The 12,575-nt window shown below is 45.6% G+C and overlaps 1 protein-coding gene across 1 annotated transcript in view; it reads right to left on the reverse strand.

Moving 5' to 3' along the window:
- Positions 1–12,575, reverse strand: part of LOC138071970 (histone-lysine N-methyltransferase PRDM9-like) — a 40,847-nt gene that overhangs the window by 12,962 nt on the left and 15,310 nt on the right. Inside the window, 1 exon segment of the mRNA XM_068963329.1 lies at positions 12,541–12,575. Coding sequence (XP_068819430.1) covers positions 12,541–12,575 — 35 coding nt within the window.

A 12,575-nucleotide genomic window follows, 5' to 3' on the forward strand; every position in this document is an offset into this window, starting at 1 on the left:
AAACTAACAAAATGTTCAGAGGAAAGAGAAAAAAAAATAAGTATGCCAAGTTAAATAGAGGTAGACAAAGAAGATTTATATACATTAAAGATTAACTGAGGGGGAAAAGAACATTGGAAAGGCAATCAACATAATAAATGTAGAAAATATATAGTAGTTTTTAAAAATTAAAACTATAAAATAGAGAAAAGAATAGAAAATGGAAAAAGAAAAAAAGGGAAACTCCACAGAACTTCAAAAGCCCAACAGAGAGACGGAGGTTTATAACAGCAATAAAAAATATGAGGAAAAAAATAGTCCTCCAAAGCTTCATTAGATTTCATAGTGCCAATAAAGTAGACAACTACAACAAAGGGGGGAAAAGTGGATAGAAAAAGACAAAAATAAAAAGAATCTACAGAGCAAGTCAAAACATAAGAATAATACATGTTTTTCTTGAGTCACTGCTGTCAGAATCCTTTCCCTCACTGGAAGTCACAGTCCACTGGTCCTACTCCTATGTGTTCTGGCCTCCAATGTCCACAGCTACCAGAACTAGGGTGTTTTCTTTTGTGGGAGTTACCAATGTTCTTTTATATATTCCATAGGCACAGAGTCTGCCTAGTTGAGCTTGTGGTTTTAATCCGCAGCTTGTACTGCTGGTAAGAAGGTTTGGGGTCTTATTTTTTAGCCACTCTGTCCCTGGGATTCAATTGTGATTTTATTTCCATCTCTGCATGTGGTTTGTCCACTGGGTTTTGCTCCTAAGGCTGCCCTGGAGGACTTGGGCTTGCCCCTGTGAGGGCCCAGTGTGGAGGTCGTACAGCTGCTTCTGTCACAGGGATTCTTGCAGCACCAGGTACTCAAGGGGTTGGCGACTACAGCAGCAGGAAATATAGTGCTCTAGAAGGGTATGGCAACCAAGAGGGGGGAAAAAAACCTCCTATCAATTGAGGTCCAAAAGTGTCAAGGTGAAATGAACCCACACAAGCTCCTCTTGCCTGTTGACACCGCCCCTACAACACCCCCTCCCGTGTCCTTGCCTGGCACATATCCCATCTCTGCCCACATCCCTTCTCCTGAAGCCGTTGTTCTCATCCATCTTCACTCTTTTCCACAAATTAATGAAGCTCTGTCCTGCCTCTTTTGTTTTCTCCAGGTTGCCAGGGTAACTGTTAGGTTGAATAAGCACATTCAAGCAAAGCTGACCAAGGAAGCTTCTCATAAATCTCCCACATCAAAGAAACTGAAGAAAATCAGAGGTTGAAAGCTCTTTAGCCATTGTTCCAAGGTGAATGAAGAGCTGAATCAGAATGAACTGCAGGAGGTCCCAGGGATCATGGAGACCCCTGCATTCCAGCCAGACTAGTGGGAAGTCAGTGACTTCAGAGCACAGCTAGAGACCTCAGAAATCTTCGGGGGTCACCTCGCTGAGAAAAGGCCAACAGTACAGACGTTGAATGTTATACCAACAGCATACATTAATAATGAAAATAAAATAAAATGCACCTGATATGAAATCATATGTGTCTCTGAGCTCTCTGATAGATTGTGGGGACCAGAGAGGGCAGGGAAAGGGTACGTTTGTGAAGAGGGAAGGAGATGGGTCCTGTGGAGTTGGACATGGGACCAGAAGGTCCAGTTGACTAGAACGTGGGGGAAGAACTGTGTCAAAACTGAGCCCCAAAGATACACTTCCCATGGGAGAAGAGGAAGAGGACTTGGTGTTTCTGTGTGTGAGTGCAGAGGTGGGAACTTAGCTGGGGAGCCATCTCATATGTAGGGTGGCAGTGCCATTTGCTGAAAAGAGATACAAAATAGTAGTCCCTAGTACACCTACCTCATCAGTTCAGATCAGTCACTCAGTCGTGTCCAACACTTTGTGACCCAATGGACTGCAGCACGCCAGGCTTCCCTGTCCATCATCAACTCCAAATTCATGCCCATTTAATTGGTGATGCCATCCAACCATCTCATCCTCTGTCGTCCCCTTCTCCTCCTGCCTTTAATCTTTCCCATCATCAGGGTCTTTTCAAATGAGTCAACACTTCACATAAGGTGGCCAAAGGATCGGGGCTTCAGCTTCAACATCTGTCCTTTCAATGAATATTCAGGACTGGTTTCCTTTAGGATGATCTGGTTGTATTTACTTGCAGGCCAAGGGACTCTTAAGTCTTCTCCAACACCACAGTTCAAAAGCATCGATTTTTAGGTGCACAGCTTTCTTTACAATCCAACTCTCACATCTATACATGACTACTGGAAAAACTATACCCTTGACTAGAAGGACCTTTGTTGTCAAGGTAATGTCTCTGCTTTTTAATATGCTGTGTCAGTTCAGTTCAGTTGCTCAGTCGTGTCCGACTCTTTGCAACCCCATGAATCACAGCATGCCAGGCCTCCCTGTCCATCACCAACTCCCGGAGTTCACTCAGACTCATGTCCATTGAGTCCGTGATGCCATCCAGCCATCTCATCCTCTGTCGTCCCCTTCTCCTCCTGCCCTCAATCCCTCCCAGCATCACAGTCTTTTCCAATGAGTCAACTCTTCCCATGAGGTGGCCAAAGTACTGGAGTTTCAGCTTTAGCATCATTCCTTCCAAAGAAATCCCAGGGTTGATCTCCTTCAGAATGGACTGGTTGGATCTCCTTGCTGTCCAAGGGACTCTCAAGAGTCTTCTCCAACACCACAGTTCAAAAGCATCAATTCTTCGGGGCTCAGCTTTCTTCACAGTCCAACTCTCACATCCATACATGACCACTGGAAAAACCATAGCCTTGACTAGATGGGCCTTTGTTGACAAACTAATGTCTCTGCTTTTTAATATGTTGTCTAGGTTGGTCATAACTTTTCTTCCAAGGAGTAAGCATCTTTTAATTTCATGGCTGCAATCACCGTCTGCAGTGATTATGGAGCCCAGAAAAATAAAATCTGTTACTGTTTCCATTTTTCCCCATCTATTTCCCATGAAGTGATGGGACCAGATGCCATGATCTTCGTTTTCTGAATGTTGAGCTTTAAGCCAACTTCTTCACTCTCCACTTTCACTTTCATCAAGAGGCTCTTTAGTTCTTCTTCACTTCCTGCCATAAGTGTGGTGTCATCTGCATATCTGAGGTTATCGATATTTCTCCTGGCAATCCTGATTCCAGCCTGTGCTTCCTCCAGCCCAGCGTTTCTCATGATGTACTCTGCATATAAGTTAAATAAGCAGGGTGACCATATGCAGCCTTGACATACTCCTTTTCCTATTTGGAACCAGTCTGTTTTTCCATGTCCAGTTCGAACTGTTGCTTCCTGACCTGCATACAGGTTTCTCAAGAGGCAGGTCAGGTGGTCTGGTATTCCCATCTCTTTCAGAATTTTCCAGTTTATTGTGATCCACACAGTCAAAGGCTTTGGCATAGTCAATAAAATAGAAATAGATGTTTTTCTGGAACTCTGTTGCTTTTTCCATGATCCAGCGGATGTCGGCATTTTGATCTCTGGTTCCTCTGCCTTTCCTATAACCAGCTTGAACATCTGGAAGTTCACAGTTCACATATTGTTGAAGCCTGGCTTGGAGAATTTTGAACATTTCTTTACTAGCATGTGAGATGAGTGCAATTGTGCGGTAGTTTGAGCGTTCTTTGGCATTGCCCTTCTTTGGGATTGGAATGAAAACTGACCTTTTCCAGTCCTGTGGCCACTGCTGAGTTTTCCAAATTTGCTGGCATATTGAGTGCAGCACTTTCACAGCATCATCTTTCAGGATTTGAAATAGCTCTACTGGAGTTCCATCACCTCCACTAGCTTTGTTCGTAGTGATGTTTTCTAAGGACCACTTGACTTCACATTCCAGGATGTCTGGCTCTGGATGAGTGATCACACCATCGTGATTATCTTGGTTGTGAAGATCTTTTTTGTACAGTTCTTTGTATTCTTGCCACCTCTTCTTAATATCACCTACTTCTGTTAGTTCCATGCCATTTCTGTCCTTTATTGAGCCCATCGTTGCATGAAATGTTCCCTTGATATCTCTAATTTTCTTGAAGAGATCTCTAGTCTGTCTTTCCCATTCTGTTGTTTTCCTCTTTTTTTTTTTTTTTTTGCATTGATCACTGAGGAAGGCTTTCTTATCTCTTCTTGCTATTCTTTGGAACTCTGCATTCAGATGCTTATATCTTTCCTTTTCTCCTTTGCTTTTCACTTCTCTTCTTTTCACAGCTATTCCCCATCACTTCATGGGAAATAGATGGGGAAACAGTGGAAGCAGTGTCAGACTTTATTTTTTTGTGGCTCCAAAATCACTGTAGATGGTGATTGCAGCCATGAAATTAAAAGACGCTTACTCCTTGGAAGAAAAGTTATCACCAACCTAGATAGCATATTCAAAAGCAGAGACATTACTTTGCCAACAAAAGTCCGTCTAGTCAAGGCTATGGTTTTTCCTGTGGTCATGTATGGATGTGAGGGTTGGTCTGTGAAGAAAGGTGAGCACCAAAGAATTAACGCTTTTGAACTGTGGTGTTGGAGAAGTCTCCTGAGAGTCCCTTGGACTGCAAGGAGGTCCAACCAGCCCATTCTGAAGGAGATCAACCCTGGGATTTCTTTGGAAGGAATGATGCTGAAGCTGAAACTCCAGTACTTTGGCCACCTCATGCGAAGAGTTGACTCATTGGAAAAGACTCTGATGCTGGGAGGGATTGGAGGCAGGAGGAGAAGGGGACGACAGAGGATGAGATGGTTGGATGGCATGACTGACTCGATGGACGTGAGTCTGAATGACCTCCAGGAGTTGGTGATGAACAGGGAGGCCTGGGGTGCTGCGATTTCATGGGGTTGCAAAGAGTCGGACACGACTGAGCGACTGAACTGAAATGAACTGTCCTATAGATGGCAATTAGGTCTAACCAGTCCATTGGATCATTTAAAGTTTGTGTTTTCTTGCTAATTTTCTGTTTATTTGATCTATCCATATGTGTGAGTTTGGTATTAAAATCTCCCACTATTATTGTGTTACTGTTAATTTCCCCTTTCATATTTATTAGCATTTGCCTTACATATTGCAATGCTGCTATGTTGGGTGCATATATATTTATAATTGTTGTATCTTCTTCTTGGATTGATCCTTTGATCATTATGTAGTGTCTTTCTTTGTCTCTTTACATGGCCTTTATTTCAAAGACTATATTATCTGATATGAGTATTGCTACTACTGCTTTCTTTTACTCTCCATTTGCATGAAGTATCTTTTTCCAGCCATTCACTTTCAGTCTGTATGTGTCTCTTGGTTTAAGGTGGGTCTCTTGTAGACAGCATATATAGGGGTCTTGTTTTTGTATCAATTCAGCCAGTCTTTATCTTCTGGTTGGGACATTCAACCCATTTACATTTAAGGTAATTATTGATAAGTATGATCCCGTTACCATTTACTTTGTTGTTTTGAGTTCAAGTTTATAAACCTTTTCTCTGTTTGCTGTGTAGAGAAGATCCTTTAGCATTTGTTCAGGAGCTGGTTTGGTAGTGCTGAATTCTCTCAGCTTTTGCTTGTCTGTAAAGCTTTTAATTTCTCCTTCATATTTGAATGAGATCCTTGCTGGTTATAGTAATCTGGGTTGTAGGTTTTTCTCTTTCATCACTTTAAGTATGTCCTGCCATTCCCTTCTGGCGTGAAGATTTTCCATTGAAAGATCAGCTGGTATCCTTATGGGAATCCCCTTGTGTGTTACTTTTTGCTTTCCCTTGCTGCTTTTAGTATTTGTTCTTTGTGTTTGATCTTCATTAGCTTGATTAATATGTGTCTTGGGGTGTTTCGCCTTGGGTTTATCCTGTTTGGGACCCTCTGAGTTTCTTGGAATCGGGTGGTTATTTCCTTCCCCATTTTAAGGAAGTTTTCAACTATTATCTCCTCAAGTATTTTCTCATGGCCTTTCTTTTTGTCTTCTTCTTCTGGGACTCCTATGATTCGAATGTTGGGGCATTTAACATTGTCCCAAAGGTCTCTGAGGTTGTCCTCATTTCTTTTCATTAGTTTTTCTTTTTTCCTGTCTGCTTCATATATTTCCACCATTCTATCTTGCACCTCACTATCCTATTTTCTGCCTCAATTATTCTACTGTCAGTTCCCTCCAGAGTGCTTTTGATCTCAGTTATTGCATTATTCATTATTGGTTGACACTTTTTTATTTCTTCTAGGTCCTTGTTAAACATTTCTGCATCTTCTCAATCCTTGCCTCCAGTCTCTTTATCTTTAACTCCATTTTGTTTTCAAGATTTTGGATCACCTTTCCTATCATTATTCTGAATTCTTTTTCAGGTGTACTCCCTATCTCCTCCTCTTTTGTTTGCTTTGGTGGGTGTTTGCCACGTTCCTTTACCTGCTGAATATTTCTCTGCCTTTTCACTTTGTTTAGATTGCTGTGTTTGGGGTGGCCTTTCTGAATGCTGGAAGTTTTTGGTTCCTCTTTATTGTGGACGTTCCTCCCTGTGGGTGGGGTTGGACTAGTGGCTTGTCAAGATTTCCTGGTTAGGGAAGCTTATGTCAGTGTTCTGGTGGGTGGTGTACCTCTTCTCTCTGGAGTGCAGTGTAGTGTAGTGAGTTTTGAGGTGTCTATGGGTTCGGTGTGACTTAGGGTAGCCTGTATTTTAATGCTCAGGGCTATATTCCTGCATTGCTGGAGAATTAGCATGGTGTGTCTTGCTCTGGAACTTGTTGGCTCTTGGGTGGAGCTTTGTTTCAGTGTAGATATAGAGTCAGGAGTTCTCTGGTTTTCTCAAGTTTTGGATTTAAGCCTCCTGCCCTTGGCTTTCAGTCTTATTCTTACAGTAGCCTCAAAACTTCTCCATCCATACAGCACTGATGATAAATCATCTAGCTTAATGGTGAAAAGATTCTCCACAGTGAGGGACACCCAGAGAGGTTCACATAGTTATATGGAGAAGAGAAGAGGGAGGAGGAAGACAGAGGTGACCAGGAGGAGAAGAGGGTCAGTCAAAAGGGGAGAGAAGAATCTAGCCAGTAATCAGTTCCCTAAGTGTTCTCCACAGCCCAGAACATACTTCACAGAGTTAAGTAGAGAAGAGAAGGGAGAGGGAGGAGATAGAGGTGACCTGGGCGAGAAAAGGGAGAGTCAAAAGGGGAGACAGCAATCAAGCCAGTATTCATACCCCTAAGTAAAAATGAGTACTGAAGATTAGATTCTTAAAGGTACAAAATTGGTAACAAATACCAAAAAGCAAAGATTAAAAATCTAGAGTAGAGGTTGGATTCTCAAAAATACAATATTAAAGAAAAAAATCACAAAAATTATAATATATATATGAAGTTTGCTTTAAAAAATAGTTTTTTTTACAAAGTAATAGTAGGTTTTAAAAATGAAAATTAAAAGTAATAAAGAACAAAAATAAAATAATTTAAAAGATGATAACTGTAAAAATATATCTAGGAATTTCTCTGGAGCTGCTGCTGGCAGGGTGGGGTCAGTTCAGTTTCAGATAGTTCCCTGTTCCAGTTTGTACTTCTCAAGGTCTGTAGGCCCCTTCCAATGCATAGTCAATGCTAACTACAGGGTTTTAATCTGCTGCACCTGTCGCTTCCAGAGTGGCTCCCTCTTCTTTGTTTATTTTACCTTCCTCTGTTTGCAAGTCTCTTCAGTGTCTAATTTCCACCCTGACACAAGGGAGTGAAGGTGGTCATTTATTTCAGCTCACTTGTTCAGTTGTGTTGTGGAAAGGGAGGAACACTGCAAACAAATATCACTGGCATGTGTGGGGAGTGCTCATGGTGTATGGACCACATGTGGTTTGCCCCAGCTCATGATGGCCTGTGCTTTCCCAGTCTACACTCCTCAGGGTCCAGGTTGCTCTGCAGGGGAACTGTCCAAAGCTGGCCCTGCATTTCATGCACTTCCCTCGTCTGAGCTGCTCAGGTTCAGGTTCTCAGGTACTCCACAAAAGCACAGACTCAGTTGGACCTGCGTTTTGTGCCCTTTCCAGGTCCTAGCCGCTCAGGCAACCAGGTGCTTGGCAAGCACAATGTCCCAGGTGGGCCATGCGTCTTAATCACCTCCCTGGTCCTGGCTGCTCAGTGTCCCATGTGGGCCAGAAGAGCGCTGTCTCAGGTGTGCTGTATGTCTCCTCTGGGGGGCTGATCTCAGGCTGTGACCCTCTGGGCAGATGTCAACCGTCCAGGATCCCAGGAAGATGTGGTTAGCAACTAGGAGACTGCTCAGTTTGGTGGAGGATGCCATCTCTGGGGCCGAGATTGCCCCTCGCCTTCCAGCTCTGGCTGTCCCACAGTTTGGATTGCTATCTTACCTTAGCTCTCTCAGATTGTCCTCAGGGCATTCAGGCCCGGTCCTTACCCTAAGCATGCAATCCATGCCTCTCCTGCTCGCTGTGGCAGATGTGAGTGTCTGGGCCATTTCTCCGCTCAGAGTTGTGGTTAAGGCACATATTCTGTGGAATTTTTTTCCCCCTCCCACTTATGTTTCCCTCTGGAATTCCAAAACTCCCCACAGACCTGGTAAGAGGGTTTCCTGGAGATTGGAAACTTCTCCTTCATGACTCCATCCCCAGGACGGGTCTCCTTCCCTAACTCTTCTGTCTCTCTTTTTGTCTGTTACATTTTGTCCTACCTCCTTTTGAAGAGAATGGACTGCCTTTCTGGGTGCCTGGTGTCCTCCACCAGCGTTCAGAAGTTGTTTTGTGGAAGTTGCTCAGCATTCAAATGATCTTTTGATGAATTTGTGGGGAAGAAAGTGGTCTCCTCTTCCTATTCCTCCACCATCTTAGGACCGCCCCACTTGCTACTTTTAAATATTTATTTAATTGGCTGTGCTGGGTCTTAGTTGTGGTACACAGGGTACTCAGTTAAGGCATGTGGGATCTAGTGCCCTGACCAGGGATTGAACCTAGCCCGCCTTTGTTGGGAGCTCAGAGTCTTAGCCTCTGGACCAGCATGGAATGCTGCAGCATCCTACTTTTTTAAAAAGTTATTTATTTTTGGCTGTGCTGGGTCTTTGTTGCTATGTGGGCTTTTCTCTGATTGTAGGGAGTGGGGACTACTCTCTAGTTTCTATGCTTGAACTTCTCACTGTGTTGGTTTCTCTTGTTGGGAAGTATGGACTCTAGGCACTTGGGATGCAGTAGTTGTGCACAGGCTTAGTTGCTCCACAGCATGTGGGATCTTCCCAGATCAGAGATTGAACCCATGTCTCCTGCATTGGCAGGCAGATTTTTAACCACTGCACCACCAAGGAAGTCATTCCCCTCCCTCTTCCTGCCAACCTCCTACTTAAAAAAAAAGACTATAAAAAAACCTGTTTAGTAAATTTTCAGGAGTCTGAGCTCTGAGGTCAGCGTCTTGTGGTATCATTCTCCCAAAAGCATCTTGGCTTCAGATACTGGTTGGGCTCATGGGTCTGGAGACCAGGGCAGGTCTGGTGGCTGAAAACAGGCTTGGCCTCTGGTGCTCTTCCCTCACCTACTCATCCAGGGTCCCCGAGCCCTGGCAGCCAAGCAGAGCAGTGCCCAGGTGAGTCAGGTATAGCTGTGGGGCTTCTGTGGTCAGAGTGGAGTGTGCAGTGGAGGCAGCTGGCTGTCCTGTCACTGTGACTGCTGCTGTCTTGTGTGCCCGTGCAAGGCAGTCATGGTGTCAGGTGAGGCCTGGCCACTGTCATGGGGACAGGATGGGACCTCAGACAGCTCACATCAACAGCCTCCCGCCTCAACTCTGCTTCAGATCGTGGCTTGTGGCTGCTGGCATCTCCCTGGGCTGGGAGGGTGTGTAAAGCACCAGCCCCCTTGCTCAAGGTCAGCTGAGACCCCCAGCTCTGGGGTCACACACCATGGCTGCTGCCATGCAGGTCATCCCATTTCTGTGAGGGAGGGCCTGTGCAGGGCTGTGGGTGATGGGGGGTTTGGGGGTGTTGTGGGCTGGCCCAGGATCCAGCTTTTTGAGGGGAGAGGAGGGGAGAGGAGGGGAGGGGAGGGGAGGGAGAAGCCTTGACCTGCTCAGGCTTCCAGGGGATTCCAGGCCTTGCTCTGGTGGGAGGTGCAGGTGAGAAGCCCCTGCAAGTTTCTGGGTCCCCACCATATTTCAAGCCCCTCTGTCTGCATCACCCCTAACTCTCTCTCACTCCTGTGACCCCAGCCACAGCCATGGAAGATGGAGAGTTTATGTGGCTTCCCTTCCTGTAGGGAAACCAAGCCACAGACAAACATGTTCCTTTAAGAAAGCATGAAAAAAAAAACAAGAAAATAACAGTGGGTGGTTATTACTGATACGGTTCATGTAGAGACACTTCACAAGCCTGGCACAGGGAGGGAACTGAGGGCCATTGCCCCCAGTCCTGGAGTTACCACCTCCCATCCACCCCCCACCCCATAGCCCACTCACCCCTTGGTGTCTTCTGGTGACTGAGTGGACTTCAACCTCCTGAACCCATTCTGGAAGGATCAGGACAGAGCAGAGGTCATTCACAGAGGGGAGGGTGTGGTCAACTCCTAAGAATGCCATTGCCTCCACTCTGTGTTGGAACTCAGTTCTGGGTCTAAGCAAGCATGGCTTTCTGGTGCACTCACCACCTTCACTCACTGGGGGAGGGGGGGGAGGTTGACTTTGTGTCCACCTTGTCCCCATGTGCAGCCTGGTCACCCCTGGGGGCTGTGCTGTGTGCATCTGCTCTGCTCACAGCGCACCCCGTGGTCCATCAGACTTCACTCATAAAAGGGAAATGTAAGGATGAACTATTCCATAGTTAAGAATTTCAAGGTCACAACAGCATTGACCAAAGCACCTGGGCACAGGTACAAGACGCGTGCATTAGAGAAGCCACTGTGTGGGCTTCGAGGGCCCTCTATGTGGGGGGTGGGATGGGGTCTGGACAGGAGTTTCCTGTACATGCGGCTCCAAGCTCTGTTGTCCGCAGAGCAGACTACTGTCGGCACTGCCTGTCTGGGTGGAGGGGCTCTGGGGCTGCCCAGTTCAGTAAGAACGGCAATGGTGGGAAGGGAGGTCGTGCTCCCTTAGCATCCCTGACCTCACATGTACTCATCAGGGCAGCTAAGTGCCTAAACAGCCCCTTCCTAGTCTAGCTCTGAAGACCTGGAAGATGTGGGGGCTGAAGGACATGCAGAAAACACAATTCTGTAAAGCAATTATCCTTCAATTAAAAAATTTTAAAAGATTAAAGAAAAAAACAAATAACGGCAATGACGGGGCTTGCATTTTCAGCCAGCCTCTGCCAGATTCTGCCTGTGCTTATGCAACAGACCAAAACGCTGGTGCTCCCACCCTGTATCACAGATGAGAATAGAGACACAGAGAGTTTGAGCATCTTGCCCCATGTCACACAGATGCTGAGGGAAGGGCTGAGAACTGGACCCCTGTGGTCGAGTCCTGAGTCCAGATCCTGTGATGACCCTGATGAAGTGGCAAAGACAGTGAGGGAGACCAGATGGCCCAGGCTGAGTGAAGCACATGCACATGCACACATACACATGCACATGGCCTTCACTTTTGAGGCTACAGAAGTCAGAGGAAGACAGGGCAACCAGGAGAGGCCAAAGTAGAGTCTAGGTCTATAAGGAGGAGAGGCCACATCTCCCAGGAAGCCAGAGTTTTCTCTTCCCTGATGAGTCTGTCTCAAACCCTAGATTCTTCTCCCAGGACCCTGGAAATGACTGTCCAGTGACCTAACTGAGTTGGCTCCAGAATAATGCCTTCCCAGGGGTTCAGCTACCACTGGACCCCACTGCTGTCAGCAATAAGGGGGGAATGAGTACGTAGTCTGGGCTTCAGATTTGTTTGGAGACAAAATTTATTAGAAGATGTACAAAAAACCATGAAGGAAATTGGCATGAATATCTACAGAACACTTAAGAAACCATCTGCTGTTTATCTACCTCCTCTCCTGTCATGAAAGTGGAAGGTCCGTTTAATCAATTAATTCTGTGTTCATCACACTGTTTCTTTAAAATATTTGTTTATGTATTTATTTACATGGCTGCACTGTGTCTTAGTTGCCACATGTGGGAGTTAGTTCCCCAATCAGGTATTGAACATGGGTCTATGCATTGGAGTAGTAGCCACTGGACCACCTGGGAAGTCTCTCCTCATACTCTTGGTGACAGTAACAGGTCATAAACCTGCTCTGAGGCCCCCTTAGAGCTGAGGCATGGGGTGACTGCAGTAACCCTCCTGTGGCTAGGATGTGGTTTATTGGTCATGACTCACTCACACTCCGTGCAAACATAGGGCTTCTCCCCTGTGTGTGTCCTCTGGTGTGTGATGAGACTTGCCTTCAAACTGAAGCTTTGCCCACACTCCCCACAAACATAGGACTTCTCCCCTGTGTGTGTCCTATGGTGTCTGATGAGATTTGGCTTCTGACTGAAGCTTTGCCCACACTCCCTGCAAACATAGGGCTTCTCCCCTGTGTGTGTCCTTTGGTGTCTGATGAGATTGGACATCGCACTGAAGCTTCGCCCACATTCCCTGCAAACATAGGGCTTCTCCCCTGTGTGTGTCCTTTGGTGTCTGATGAGATTGGACATCACACTGAAGCTTTGCCCACATTCCCTGCAAACATAGGGCTTCTCCCCTGTGTGT

Source organism: Capricornis sumatraensis, chromosome X (genome assembly GCF_032405125.1).
Source record: "Capricornis sumatraensis isolate serow.1 chromosome X, serow.2, whole genome shotgun sequence".
In the NCBI taxonomy this organism is placed as follows: Eukaryota; Metazoa; Chordata; class Mammalia; order Artiodactyla; family Bovidae; genus Capricornis; species Capricornis sumatraensis.